Below are 16,166 nucleotides of genomic sequence, written 5' to 3' on the forward strand. Positions count from 1 at the left end.
CCTAAGGAGAGGCCCATATGGTGAAGAATAGGGGTAACCAACAGCCAGTGAGTCATTGAGGCCCTCAGTCCAAAAGCCTGCAAGGAACAGACTCCTGTCAATGACCACGCATGTGAGTGAGCTTGGAGATTGATCTTTCCTCTGTTGCACACTGACATGACTGCAGCCTGTGACAGTCCCTGAGCTGGAGGACCAGCTAAGCGATGTCCAGATTCTGGACCTATAGAAACCGAGATAATAAATGTTGTTGTTTCAAGCCACCAAGTTTTGGGGTAATCTGTTACACAGTGATGGATAACTGTTACACCTGCTTATAGAAGTGGTAAGGCCTGGGATTGGGGGCACAAAGGTTGGAAAGAGAATTAGGTATGTATATTTGTGTCACCGACCTAGATAGAGTCTTTATGACCGATGTCCTACCTCTACTTTTATTTATTTATTATTATTATTTTATTTTTTTTTTTGCGGTACGTGGGCCTCTCACTGCTCTGGCCTCTCCCGTTGTGGATCACAGGCTCTGGACGCGCAGGCTCAGTGGCCATGGCTAACGGGCCCAGCCGCTCCGTGGCATGTGGGATCCTCCCGGACCGGGGCACGAACCCGTGTCCCCTGCATCGGCAGGTGGACTCTCAACCACTGCGCCACCAGGGAAGCCCTATAGGTAAGATTTTCTAGAGCAGCACTGCCCAATAAGGTAGCCACTGACCTCATGAGATTATGTAGCATTTGAAATGTGGCTAGTGAGACTGAGGAATTAAATTTTTCCTTTAGTTTAATTTAAATTCATTTAAATTGAAATAATCGTATGTAGCTGGTGGCTAATGTGTTAGATAGCTCAGTTCTAGAGGCTGTCATCCTTATGTTATTCTTTTGTTAATTTATTTTTGGCTAATATTTATACAACATTTTCTACATGCCAGGCACAATATGTAGAATGTTATGTGTAGTCATCCAATTTTCACAAAACCTGATGAAGTCGATTCTATTATTTACATTTTCCAGAGCAGAAAGTTGAATTTTAGAGAGATGAAGTGGCCTGCCTCAAATCATCATACAGGCAGGAGACAGGATTCAAAACAAAGTTTATCTGGCTCCAGTCCCGTGTTTCCTGTACGGAAGAACGAGGCTAAACCGGCAGAGATGGAGGGTGAAACAAAATAGACCCAAGACAATTTAAAATATGACTCTTGTTATAATTGGTTATTTCATTTTATTGCTTATTATAAACACTTTGGACATAGCAAATACATTAGTTTTTAAATAACCATAATTCAAAGCTTTCATATCATATACTATTTCCCCCCAAGATGTGTCATCTATGAAAATAATCAGTGAACTCCAAAAGGCTATACTGATTGTGCACATTTACGCGATCGTGACACTAAATACAAATAGTAAAAATACTCATCTGTTGTAGGTGTGTGGTTTTGTGATATGCTTTAAGGGAGGCCATAAAAAAACTCAAAGAAGAGAGATGGTGTGGATTGTAATAGCTCCTACGTGGGTCATGTTTGCAGAACATAGAAGGTATGCACAGTAAACATTTATTGACAGAGAAGGTATGCACAGTAAACATTTATTGACAGTGAAGATGATGAGAATTCAATTTCTGCTGGACTCTTCCTTTCCATTTTTTCTTAAGTGCATTGGGAAACATCATTCTGAATGTCACAGAGGCTCTGGCACTTTGAGTTGTGTAGCTACAGTGTAATTGGGTCTGATCGCACTTGCAGAAGGGAGATAAATTAAAGCATATGCACTGTTAAAATTGTGCTAAAATCTCAGTTACTTGGATGGACTAGAATGCTTGAATGCTTTCTGGCTTCATAAGCAAGAAAATCACCAGTGCCTAAAAATCAAGCAAGTCATTCCAAACAAATCTAGCTTCTAGATTTCACTGGCAGTTAGACTGTATTTCAGTCAGATCAATGTATTTGAAAGTAAAATATGCTACTTATATGAGCTACTGAGTTTCCCAACTACAACTACTGAGTTCCTGAACTGTAACTTTTACTTTAAGACATTTCTTTTGGTTGATTTGTCCAGCAAAATCCTTAGCATCATTTTGGGATTTCACTGAATTGTGCTGATGATGTTGGATTAAACATTTTAGATTTAATTGAAAAGTGACAAACAAATATAATCATCTATTCCCAATAGTTTCTCAATGTACAATTTTAAATACATGAAAGGACCCTCATAAAAATAGAAATGTTAATTTAGGTCACTGGCAGCAAAGTATGGCATATTAGAATTATTTATTAAAAACTTTTACACCTAAAGTTTCATAAAACTTCATAAAATATGGATTTTGGCAAAAGGCATAAAATTGGCATAAAATATGGATTTTGGCAAAAGGCAACAGTTTGATGTCAATATCTTACTTTTCCATTAACTGTATAACTTTTTCAAGAGAACAGATTATTAAAATATTACAAGAAAAGCAGAAATTTGTCTAAGCTGCATGTGAGTGGAGTTACACAGAACAGAATCCAAACTTCATTTCTCCCTCTTCTTTTTGTAAACTTTTGTATATCTTCCTGGTCGGGTTCTGAAATTGTACTCCCTGATGTAAAATCCCATGGGATTCTGGCTTCTCATCTTTTAATCTGAAATGAAGTATTTGTTGCTTGTGGAACTTGGTAAATTTTTTTTCACAGTTGGAATAACTTTTATCACAATACACTAAATAAAATCAGATGATTTTTAGGTGGCAGTATCTAGCATTGACAAGTTCTTGGCTTCAAGCAGCTGTTAAGTCCTTTTGATTGTTTTAAGTCTCAAATTAGATAGATTCAACTATCTCTGTTATTTTCATTCTTGATGGCATAGAAATTCACCTCACATCTACCTAAAACATGAGCAGAGCTTTTGGGGCCCGTTGAACCCATCTACAATTTAATTTAGCTCTCCCTTCTCGAGCATGTCTCTACCAGGTAGTCAGCCAGGTTCTGTTTGGAGTCTTGGTGATAGGGAGCTTCACAAAGCAATCTAGTCAATATGAAAGCTTCAGCAGCCCTTTCATATACTAAAACCAAAGTTCTCTTCCTGTAACTTCCATCTAGTGTTTCCAACAATATAAGGCACAGAGTAGGCTTTCAGGCACTCGATCTGCATTTGTTGATGAACAAAAAGACTGAACAATTCTAGTTCTGACTTTTAAAGCTACAGAGTATAGTTGTTTCCTTATGTAGTCCAGGTTATCCTCTTGTCTTACATAAATCTTCTCCTTTTCAGGATCAATATTGCAATTTCCTTCATTTGTTCCTTAAGCAACATGAATTTCCGATGTTTTGTCTATCCATTACTCTTCTCTGAGTGTGCTTACGTTGATCAGTAGAACTCTTCAAACGTGGTCCCATTGAACCCAACATAATACCTCATATGGGATCAGCTCTGAGTAGGGTAGAAACCCTGAATCTCTTCTCTTAGCCTGGACATTCCACTTGACATATCGTCTAACCCAAAAAGGTATTCCTTAGGGCAATCCTTTCCTGTCTGTTTCTGAGTAGAGACATTTTATCCCGGGCAAGATCTCTGATTGGCACATATACTGTTCTGGGGGAAGGATTACTTCCTTGAATTTCCAGGATATGGAGGGGGTGGAGAACGCTGTGCTGGGGTCGGGGAGTACGGAGGGGGCAAGTCTGCACAGTGTTCCATCTCATGGTCGTAACTGTAGGGGGGTGGTGCCACTGGAAAAGAAAAGGAGAAGGGCATCAGGCATTTAGCAATAATTGAGTGTCCACTATATTTGAGCCACTAGGCTGGGTACTTTGGGGGAGGACATAAGTTTTGTTTTCAATAATCATAGTTTTATCAGGCTGGCGACACACATGTATGGAAGGGCAAGTGCTATAAAAAGTGGTGCCGTTGGCCAAAGTATTTAGAATTGGTGGCTTAGGGCAAGTTTCTTGGAAAGATGATATAGAAGGGGCTAAAGGATGATTCAATTTGAGCAAAAGCACCAAAGCAAGAGAGAACTTTTGTTCAAAGCAAAAGATACATGGAGGAGAGAAACGGGAAAAGATGTTGAGGAATCTGATTGTATCACCATCATGGTGGGCTTTTACAAAATTCTAATTTAAATGGATAACTAATAAGAACCTGCTGTATAAAATAAATAAAATAAAATTCAAAAAAAAATCTAATTTATTTTTTTTTTAAATTTCATACAATTTTATGGACTTCCCTAGCAATCCAGTGGTTAAGACTCCGTGCTTCCAATGCAGGGGGCATGGGTTCCACCCCTGGTCAGGGAACTAAGATCCTTCATGCTGTGTGGCACAACCAAAAAAATGTTTTTTCATATAATTTTTAAAGGTTACACTCCATTTACACTTATTACAAAATATTGGCTATATTCCCATGTTGTATAACATAGGGGTCAGGGGAGTGGGGGGTACAGACTATTGGGTGTAAGATAGGCTACATGGACATTGCACTTTGAATATCACATAAGGAGTGTGTGATATGCAGGCATCAGAGATTTTTTGAATATGCTAGTGAATATGCTTTAGGAAGGTGACCCTTTCGGCAGTATGGATTCAGGTGGAGCAAAGAACAGGTGAGATGATGTAGTAGCATATGTGAGGGATGATAAAGGACTTATGGAAGTTGGGGGTGGGGATTATAGGAGCCCTTGAGCAGCTGAGTGCTTAAGTGATGACTGGGTAGGTGGAAAAGGGGTCGAGGGTAAGAAGGTGTCGAGGTATTGGGTACCTGGTACTGGGCTCCTGTAACTTGGAGGGTCATGGAGCCATTATAGAAATAAGAAAAAAAGGAGGACAGGCAGGTTTAGAAATGGGGATGGAGAATTTAGTTTTCTAAATCTTATTAGAAAAAATGTCTTTAATTTTTTATTGTACTATTATATGACAGTGTGTTTTAAAATCACATTTAATACATTTGTTATGACTGTATGTAGACATCCATTTTGTAGTGCTCTCCACCCCGTCTCCAGGGCTGGAAGAGAGGTACTCCTTGAGCACTCCATGTCTTTAAGAACCAAATCACTCGACAACATCTGAGCAACCTCTCAGCAACCACTCTGATGATTTTCCAGTAATTGATTTATCATCAAGATTGTGATTCTAGTTGGAAATTGACATGTCTTAATTGCTTACTGTGAATGTAGCCTAAACCACAAGACTAGTGTTATAATAATGCAAATAAACAGCCAAGCTTTTACTTCTAGAATGGAAGAAAAGAACAAGCAACATTTCAACAAACTTATTTCTAAAACGTCTTCTAAATTGTACTCTTACAATAAGATTATGACAGTATTCTGATCAATATGCATGTATAAACATAGGGCCTCACCCTATATGCAAACACAAAGTTTCTTCTGAATCTCTTTATTTAAAAAAAAAATTTAATTAATTTGTATTGGAGTATAGTTGATTTACAGTACTGTGTTGGTTTCTGCTGTACAGCAAAGTGAATCAGTTATACATATACCCACTCTTTTTTAGATTCTTTTCCCATCTGTATCTCGTTAACTTGGCTCTCTCTACCAGGAGCTTGATGATTTAAACCAATTACTGATCTGCCTGTACTTAGGGATGTGAAGAAGCAGAATTGAGGCACCTGACACAAGAGAAAGATGGAGACACAGAACTGGGTGGGATGTCCTCTGAGGGATGCTCTGGTGAGCAAAGGCTTTGCAAGTCTCTCGTGGGCTGAGCAGGCCAAGGGCTCAGAGCAGAGGACACAGATCTGTGGAGAAGGCAGCTTCTCCACGGCTGCTTTAGACCTGGGGAGGCTGGCCTATTCCAAGCTTTGTTTTCTACAACAAAATGGAATAACTCCTGCCAGAGTCTAAACACACATTCCCTCTGCATTATGCCTACTCCTTTGCTTCGTTATATCCAAGAGGACTGAGACAAAGAGATTTATAATAAACTTTATCCAAGGCAAGAAATGCAGCCTCCATGTAAAGCAGGAAGTTACAGCTGGGTTCCCATTGAACTGTTTCTTATAAGCATGTGGGTTCTAAGCTGTTTTTATGATGAAGCTTTTCCTTGCCTCCCACTTGAGAAGCACACACCAGATGATTCTACAGATCGACTCTGCATCCTTCTCTGTCATGAAGCTGTGGTGTGTCTTTATGCTTCAGTAACAAAGCATTTATATTTTTCCATCTGCACATAAACTGCTGGAGGACATTTCAGGGAGATTCCCTATGGTTTATACAGCTGCATGTTGAGCATGAAAATCTAAGATATGAAACAGTGTTCTTTCATTCATGTAGCCTTTGTTATTTTGATAAGGTGATAATATAATGCTGAAGAGTGGTATTTGGAGGACTATATCCATCATGAAATAAACACGGCACATCTTTTATAGTACCAGCTGCGGGAAGACATTTCGAAATAATAATGGTGTAACTGTGGACTGTGCTATCTTTCTTTCTTACAGATGAAAATGTTTCACTAGGAAGTAAACTTTTCAGGGTATCAATTTTAGAATTCTTGATTAACCCTAAGAGGTTTTGTTCTCTCTTAAAGGTCAAATCATCTTTAAAAGATACATGGATGCAGCTGGAGATATGGTGCTTTTGAAATTCTTTCATAACCAATAATTCTAATTCTCTGACTTAAGTAGGGCAAATATGTCATTTATCATGTATGTCAATGTAGTTGTGTAGAATTTTGCAAAATTTAGGGATGCTATGAAATTCATAGGAGGAAGTTAATGTTTTTTTACCCACTCAGGATAACATCTCTAAAACAAATATAAAGGGAAGGTGCATGGTGTTAATAAAAATTGTACAACATTATATTAGAAAATGTGGAAACAGAGGAAAATCATCCATAATTCTGTCACCACAGTTTAACAAACAATATCTTTATATACTCCCTTCTAGTCACTTGTGTTTTTATATCCTTGTAGTTATGTAAAATAGTCTATGCTTTTTCACTCTGTATTGTAACAATCTTCTTCATTCTGCTACGTATTCTTCATGAACTCTATTGTTAACAGCTGTACATTATTCCACTTACCATTCACTTATTTTGATATTAGCAATTTTTTATTATTATAAATAGTGGAGTGACAAATGTCTTTCTACATATAGACTTTTTATTACTTTGATTTAGTTTTTTAGAATAAAATTCCAGGAATCAACTAGCTGGCTATCATTTAATATTTTGGTAATTTAATAGTGAAAAAAATCTCACTATTAAAATATCCCTTAATTTTACATTTCTTTGACAGTTTTACGTTTTGTTTATTATTTGTAATTCATATTGTGTGATTTTTTTGTTTGTTTTGAGCTGATAATTTACAAACTGGGATCTTAATTAGAATTAAGATACAATTAAGATAACAAGATATAAATATGTATACAAAGTTATTTATCTTTTCTATACCTTTCTAAAAATAACTTTGTCAAAATGATTAGCTATGGTATTTTTACCTTATTGACATCCTGAAGTTTAAAACTTGTATCTAAGAAAATATATGTGGGCTTTTCATCCTTTTTATCTCTTCTGTATTGTTTCCAAGTTTAAACATTTGTCTTTCAGATAGCTGGTTCATAACCAATCTATTTTTGACTTTTTCCATGTAAATTTATATATTTGGTGCTTCCTTACATCTGTTATTTTACATCAGAGTTTATTTTTTCTAAGTTTTAAATTTTGATTAAGCCAAAGTATTGAAGCGTTGCCTCTTAATCCTCACTTTTCACATTGTTTTGTATCTCTCCTTTAGAGTTTGTGAAATTTTAATCACTTGTTCTGTTCAATTACCAAGGCATAGCTTTTTTTTTACCAGAAACACGTGATTTTAATTATTATTGATTTTCAATGATTTTACTATCTGATAGAACAGGTGAAATTCATGACTTATTTTTTAACACTTTTTAAATTTATTTTTTCAGTTGAGATACAACTGACATAACATTGTGTAAGTTCAAGGGGTACAATGTATTGATTTGATACATTTATATATTGCAATATGATTACCACCTCTTAAATTAATTAAACAAGGAGGTTATTAGACTGAGGTGGCTCTAATGCCATGGTGTCTATGTAAGCAAACCAAAATCTAAGCTGCAAGTGCCTCAAAGTTATGAAATCAAAATGCTAAGGACAACCAATCACAAACAGCCAACTAGGCTTTAAGTTAAAGGAAATCAAATAATTTCCTTTTGTTGCTTCCATGCTTCCTCTGTATAAGGCAGGGCCCCCCTAACCACTTTGGGTTTGGTGCTGCCCCATTTTTGCTCAGATAAACTCTTCAAGATTTTAATATGCCTCAGTTTATCTTTTAACACATCTTAGCATTAGCTGACACTTCTATCACTCATGACTTATTTTAAAAGACAACTTCTACGAATGACCCAATTTCATTTCTTTTTATGGCTGGGTAATATTCCATTGTATATATGTACCACGTCTTCTTTATCCATTCATCTGTCAATGGACATTTAGGTTGATTCCATGTCCTGGCTATTGTAAATAGTGCTGCAATGAACATTGGGGTGCATGTATCTTTTGGAATTATGGTTTTCTCAGGGTATATGCCCAATAGTGGGATTGCTGGGTCATATGATAGTTCTATTTTTAGTTTTTTAAGGAACCTGATGTGGATGAACCTAGAGTCTATCATACAGAGCGAAGTTAAGTCAGAAAGAGAAAAACAAATATCGTACACTAACGCATATATGTGGAATCTAGGAAAATGGTACAGATGAACGTGTTTGTAGGGCAGGAATAGAGACGTAGACATAGAGAATGGACATGTGGACACAGTGGGGAGAGGGGAGGGTGGGATGAATTGGGAGATTAGGTTTGACATAAATACACTGCCATGTGTAAAATAGATAGCTAGTGGGAACCTGCTGTATAGCACAGGGAGCTCAGCTCGGTGCTCCGTGATGACCTAGATGGGGGGGATGGAGGGTGGAGGAGGGAGGTCCAAGAGGGAGGGGATGTGTGTATGCGTATGGCTGATTCAGTTCACTGTGCAGCAGAAACTAACACAGCATTGTAAAGCAATTATACTCCAGAAAAAAAAAAAAAAAAGGACAACTTCTAACATTATTACTAGGAGCAAACCTTCTCGTCACCCTCCCCCAAACCCCACTACTCACAATTCACCTGAACCCCACTCAGAGCAGAGGCCCACAGAGCTCCTGGCAGGTCCTCCACTGCCTGCCCCTCACCACACAGTACAGCCCTGCCCATCTCTTCCTCTACAATGGCCCGAGATGCACCTCCGGAAAGGGTGACATCATTAGAACCTAGCGTCCCCCTTCCTCTCAGATAACATCAGGACACGTCCTGTCACATTTACATCCCTCTGTTAGCATGAGAAGGACAAGCTCCTAGAGCACCCTTCAGTGTAGATCTTTAGCTCTGGAAGGCTTTACATATCTAATCTAATTAATTTTCCCAAGTTTCCCCACCGCCTTCACTGTGCTCAGTGGAACACAAAGTCTGTCATCAGAAGAGCCCTTTGTACCCTCACCCTCTTTTCATCCCTTTACATGTTACCCCAGCTCGGAATATAAGGAAGGTCTTCTCCAATTGTGTCTGTTTTCTCAGAGAAGTAACGTCGGCTGAGAGAGAGAAAGGCTGAGGGTTGGGTTTTTTTCGAGCTTTGAGAAGAGAGAATACATGAGACAGTTATCTCAGGGAGTGAAAGGGAGCATTTGCTTCACCTTTCTAATTTAATTAAAATCTGGTTTTCCATGAGAGGACGGCTTCCTCTGCAGCACTATTAAATCAGAGCTATCCTTTTTCTCCCACATCCTACATTTTATGGGACCAGGAGGTATGCAGGGTGTTCCCTGTGATTCAGCCATTTTTAAACAACTAATTTCCCTCTTTAAAAACCTGAGCTTGAAGTCTGTAAGTCTGTTTCTGTTTTGTAAATAAGTTTATCTGTACCATTTCCTTTTAGATTCCACATATCAGCGATATCATGTGATATTTCTCTTTCTCTGACTTACTTCAATCAGTATGACAATCTCTAAGTCCATCCAAAAGAACTTATGGTTACCAGGGGGGAAGGGTGGGGGGAAGGGATAGACAGGGAGTTTGGGATTGACATGCACACACTGCTATATTTAAAATAGAGAACCAACAATGACCTACTGTATAGCACAGGTAACTCTGCTCAGTATTCTGTAACAACCTAAATGGGAAAAGAATTTGAAAAAGAATAGATACATGTATATGTATAACTGAATTACTTTGCTGTACACCTGAAACTAACATATTGTTAATCAACTATATTCCAGTATAAAATTAAAAGTTAAAAAACAAAAACAAAAACCTGAGCTCTTTTGTAGCATATGCCATGAGATTCTGCGACTTTCTGCTCCTCCTTGTTATCCATAGCTGTGGTTCTCTCTACCCCAAAATCTCACTTATTGAAGTGCGGTACGGGGGCCTCTCACTGTTGTGGCCTCTCGTGTTGCGGAGCACAGGCTCCGGACGCGCAGGCTCAGCAGCCATGGCTCACGGGCCCAGCCGCTCCGCAGCATGTGGCATCTTCCCGGACCGGAGCACGAACCCGTGTCCGCTGCATCGGCAGGCGGACTCTCAACCACTGCGCCACCAGGGAAGCCCTCAGTTATTGAAGTTTTAGTATCAAGCCCATTACTCTTCTCTGCATCACGACTTCTGTTATCATTCTAGGTGATTTCAACATCCACTTGCTGAAATAAATTTCTAGCTCCAGGATGGAGCCACTACTGCCTGGGTTGCCACATCAGCAAACTGAAGCTTAGGTAACTTTCACGTCATTGAAAAGCTCCGCTTAATGAGAAACTCAGTATATCCAGTCAACTAATCCCCAAATGCCAAGCCAACTGTGGGCTCTATACTTAACTTCCTGGTTCCTTCTCACCCCAAACAAGGCTGCCTCTGTGGCCCCAGCCAATCAGATAGTTTCTATTTTTCTCTTCTTCGTTCTTTATTCTTCACCTTATAAAAGCTTCCTGCCTTCTGTCCATTTTACTGTTCTCCCCATGAAGACTTTTTGATTCATGAAGTTTGCATCACCTAAATTGTCTTCTTTAATCCGTTTTTAACACATGTAACCCTGCCTCTCAGTCCTTTGAGCCTTTTGCCTTCAAAAATCTTTTTCTCACCCTTACTGTAACCAATTATGGTACCATTTTGTAAATATGACCACCCACTTATCTTTCTAGAATATACATCCCAATACATCTTGGACCTCACCTGGATTTCTGATTTACTGATGGCATTAAAAAAATTAATTTAAACTGATGTCACCTCTTTCCTGTCTTCATGTCTTTCTACATTCAGCTTAGATTTATGGTCCATCACAAAAATTATTCCTGTGCATCTATCATCAACTTTCTCATCTCTTTCTCTCCCCATTGCTTCACAAAGCTCCAGTCCAGCATTTTGGCTACCCCAGATCTGTATCTAGGAGCTTAATATGCTTAGAGCAAAATGCACAGTCATGCTGACTCATTTCACTTCAAATGCATGACCATATTCTTAAGTGTGGAGGCCCTTGGCATTGCTTGGAAATTGCGCATTAGGCATTTCACCACCCCTCCATTCTCTGAGATTACTGTTTCATGCTTTTTTCTTTCTCCTTAGCTACAAACACCTCCTCAAGCCACTTGCAGCCTAAGACTTGCTTCTTATTTCACTAAAAAATAGATACAATCAGAAGAGACCATCCTCATATCACCAAATCCTTTGAGTGCATGAGTCTTTTCATGTTCAATATGGTTGCCCTCAATTGTGAATTCAATTATGCAAATGGAGATTGGATTCCTTTTTTTTTTAATAAATAAATTTATTTATTTATTTATTTACTTTTGGCTGTGTTGGGTCTTCATTGCTGCACGCAGGCTTTCTCTAGTTGTGGTGAGCGGGGACTATTCTTCGTTGTGGTGTGCAGGCTTCTCATTGCAGTGGCTTCTCTTGTTGCAGAGCACGGGCTCTAGGTGCTCAGTAGTTGTGGCTCGTGGGCTGTAGAGCACAGGCTCAGTATTTGTGGTGCAAGGGCTTAATTTCTCCGTGCATGTGGGGTCTTCCTGGCCCAGGGCTTGAACCCGTGTCCCCTGCATTGGCAGGGGGATTCTTAACTACTGCGCCACCAGGGAAGCCCCTTGGTTTCTTAATGAAATATTTCCAAGAGATTTTAAAGAATACAAGCCAGCTATTTTATAGAATGTTCCTCAGCTTGGATTTGTCAGATAATTTCTCATGTTAAGATTCAGGCTATGAGCTTCCAGCCAGAACACTACACACGTGAAATTGTATGATCTTCAAAGTAACACCCAAAGGTGCAAGATGTACATCTGTCCCTCTTTGTTGATATTAATTTTTACTTCTTCGTCAAGATGTTGTCTGGTTTCTCCACTATGTAGTCACTATTATTCTCCTTGTAACTAATGAGAAATCTGGAGGTAGACAGGTTGAGAGTATGCAAATATCCTGTTCCTCAGCAATGTGTCGCCCAAATTTAGCATCAATTGATGAATCTTGTTCTAAATTTTTCTTATGATGGTTTTAAATGATGATTTTTTTTTACAGTTCCACAACTTCTTTCTACCTGCATCTTTTGGCATTTTTCTGTTATCAAGAAACTCAGATCCTCCTTCATTGTTTATCTACCTATCTGTCTATCTATCTAAATTCATCATCATCATCATCTATCTGTCTATTTGCCTATCTATATTGTCTATCTATCATCTGTCAATCAATCAATCATCTACCTACCTACCTACCTACCATTAGGGACTCAGTAATGTACTTCATGGCATTTGATTTTTATATCTTTGCCAGGCCTTTTCTTCTGTTTTTTCTGCGTTATTTTCCTTCAGATGTGTGTCATCCAAACCCATTTTTAAAAAAGAGTTAATATAATCACTTTCTTTTGTTTATACTGAAGTTCTGGAAAGTAGGGGAAATGTAAGACTTGACAAATAATTCTTGTTTTCACACTGATGGTTTTAAAAATAGTTGTCATTAAACAGGACACAGTTCATGCCACCCAACATGGCAGGAGTAAAAAACTATTTCAGATGGTCACTGTCCAACACTAGGTTGGGTGTGGCATATTACCTGTTCTTGGTAATCTACTCCCAGTGCAGAGTCATGTTTGCTGTAGGGTTCCCCACTGAGTGCTTTCACCAAGGGATGAGATAACCTTGACTAAATTATTTTCTACCCATTTATGTGGCCTTCAGGCTGTAGGACTATTCAATAACTTGAGTGATTATTCAATTAGCACAGGGTTAATTAATTAATGTGGGTAAAATTATTTTTTATTTCCATAGATGAAAGATTTTGAAAAGCAGTCAGTACTACTCTGTGTTATTTCCTGATCCTTTAAGTAAAAGCTTAATTAGGGACTTTGAGAAGGAAATGAGAAATAATCAAGCAAATCATGTTTTCAACGACCTAGTCTTTTGCAGTGAAAATGTTTCCATCATAAGGTTTATGATGTTTTTGCATTATTCAGTTCCCAGAACAATGCATTTACTGAAAATGCAACATGGTGCTGTGATCTGCCAGTATAAATAATGCTACTAGGGCTTCCCTGGTGGTGCAGTGGTTGAGAGTCCGCCTGCCGATGCAGGGGACACGGGTTCATGCCCCGGTCCGGGAAGATCCCACATGCTGCGGAGCGGCTGGGCCCGTGAGCCATGGCCGCGGAGCCTGTGCTCCACAATGGGAGAGGCCGCAACAGTGAGAGGCCCGCGTACCACAAAATAATAATAATAATAATAATAATAATAATGCTACTAGAATAAAGTTTTTGAAAACCTGTTTACATGCATGAAATAGAAACCTCAGACTCCAGAAAACACATTAAAATATTTTGCATTTTCTAGTCTAGTTTTATAAAAATATTTAAAAAATTAATTTTAACTACACTTTTTAATCAAGAAAAATGAATCTGGAGCATTATGTACAGATTGCTTCTCCTCATCTTCTCTCCAATTAATGTCTCTGTCAGACTCTCCTCTTCTTCTCCTGGGTTATGGATTGGCCAGGTGAAAATAGGGAGATCAGGAGAATAAAAAATAACTCCCCCTAATTTTTCCTTATACCATAGTTTTAACATTGTTATACTAACCCTAACGATATTCTTGGTAAGTCGGAAAGATTCAAAATAGTGAATTGCTTTTGTAGTGAGTAAAAGCTATACATTCCAGGGTGGAATTGAAGGTAAAATTTCTAGGCATTGATATAATTAAATCAGATTTTGTCATGATATTCATTCGTTCAGCCATGTCTGCTGAGTGCTCGTTACATGCCAGTTTCAGTCTTGTATGCTTAGGATTGAGTGGTGAATAAAATTGACAACAATCCCTGCCTCATGGAGCTAATGTTCCAGAAAGTGGGGATAGACAATAAATAATAAACTTAACCACTAGGTGAACAATGTGGTATCTTAGAAGATTAAAAGAAGCACTCTGGACAAAAAGTAGAGTAAGGAGGATTGGGATGCTATGGGGGAGGGACACATTACAATCTTAAGTAGGGTGATCAGGGAAGGCCTCATTCAGAAAGTGACCTTTGACAAAGACTTGAATTAAGTGAGGGAGTCAGTGTTCTAGGCAAACCTAGATGGGAGTGTGCCCTGTATCTTCACAGCACAGCAAGCAAAAAGTATGAGTGGAGCCAGGTGGCAAGAGGGTGAGTAGAAGGAAGTGAGGTCAGAGAAATAAAAAAGAGGGACCAATTCATGCATTGCCTTGCAGGCCTTGGTAAAGGATTTGTCTTTTACTTTGGATAAAATGAGAAACCACTGGCTTTAAGTCTTCCCCTGGGGGAAATGGGGAGCCACTGGAAAATTTTGAGCAGAGAAGTGATATGATTTGACATTTAATCATCTTAAATGTGTTCAGTTTGCTACTGTGTTTGGAATAGACCCCTGGGAGGCACGAGTGGATGCTGGCAGAGCAGTTAGGATGTTTTCACAGGAATGAGTAGGAGAGCTGATGGTGGCTCCCACCAGAGAAGGAACAGTGGGAAGTAGTCAGATACTCTTATATTTTGAAGATAGAGCTGAGAAGTGTTCCTGTTAGATTGCATGTAGATGTCAGGGAAAGAGAGGAGTCCAGGATGACGCCAAGGTCTTTGGCCTGAGCTGCTGGGAGGCTGGAGATGCCATCAACTGAGATGGTGAATGGTGAGTGGAGGAGGCTTTGGGGGGATGTTCGGAAGTACAGCTTTAGACATGTGAAATTTGAGATATATCAGTTAGACATCCGAGTGTAGATGTTCAACCGGCAGTGGGATCAAATGAGTCTGAAATTCAGGAAAGAGGTTTGGAAAGGAGATATATAACGTTGGAAGGCATTTAGCATGTAAAGGGTACTTAATACCATGAGCCCAAATGATAGAACCAAAGAAGTGAGCGTTGATACAGGATGGAAGAAGACACAAGAGTGAGCCTGGAAGCAGTCTAACATGGAGATATTGGAGAAGAGGGAGAATGGACAAAAGAGGACGGGGAAAATGACCATGCTCACACTCATCTGAAATTTGCTCCCTCAAGCTGAAGATGGTAGGGAAAAAGTTAAGAGAGGAGAGACATTACTAGGGAATTGATACTCAGGGCAGACTGGATGTAGAAGCTACCTTATTCCTTTCCTATAGGGGCTGAGAGAGAGGACATGAGTATGGATAGAAAATTATCTTCCTAAGGATTTGTTAAATTTAGAACTTGACTCCTTTTTATATATCAAATTATATATATACAGGTTGACTTAAAAATGCTATTGAAATCAAGGCAAAATGCAGCACTTCGTTTATGTGTTCAATATATTTATATGTGTAAATTCTCAAGAAATACTTGTCAAATTATTAATAAATTACCTTTTTGCTGATAATTTTACTATTATGTTAAGACTGTTTTCTTTGCATAAGGGGGACACATAAAAACTTTCTTCAATACTTTTTCTCAAGACATACATACCTATTGAATCAGATGCCAGTTAATTCAGCCATGTAACTTATTCTTTCTCTATAATTATTTGTCAGAACTCACTAGGAAATAGACACAGTGGTTGTGAATTGTCTATTCCTCTTCACTATGGCTGATTGGCAACTGTAGTCAATAAGACAACCACTGAAAATATGAATGTATTCAAATAAGAGGTAGATTTTATTATGTGGATCTAAGTAATCTCCATTGAAAGTTAGAGCTTCAAT

General features: G+C 38.6%; 1 protein-coding gene across 1 annotated transcript in view; it reads right to left on the reverse strand.

Annotated features, from left to right (window-relative positions):
- Positions 1–1,185: 1,185 nt before the first annotated feature.
- The window catches only part of CYYR1 (cysteine and tyrosine rich 1), a 104,381-nt gene continuing 89,400 nt past the window's right edge, over positions 1,186–16,166 (reverse strand). The window contains exon 4 of the mRNA XM_004264639.2: positions 1,186–3,695. Coding sequence (XP_004264687.1) covers positions 3,571–3,695 — 125 coding nt within the window. The 3' untranslated portion in view covers positions 1,186–3,570. The remainder of the gene's footprint in view (positions 3,696–16,166) is intronic.

Source organism: Orcinus orca, chromosome 5 (genome assembly GCF_937001465.1).
Source record: "Orcinus orca chromosome 5, mOrcOrc1.1, whole genome shotgun sequence".
NCBI lineage: Eukaryota > Metazoa > Chordata > Mammalia > Artiodactyla > Delphinidae > Orcinus > Orcinus orca.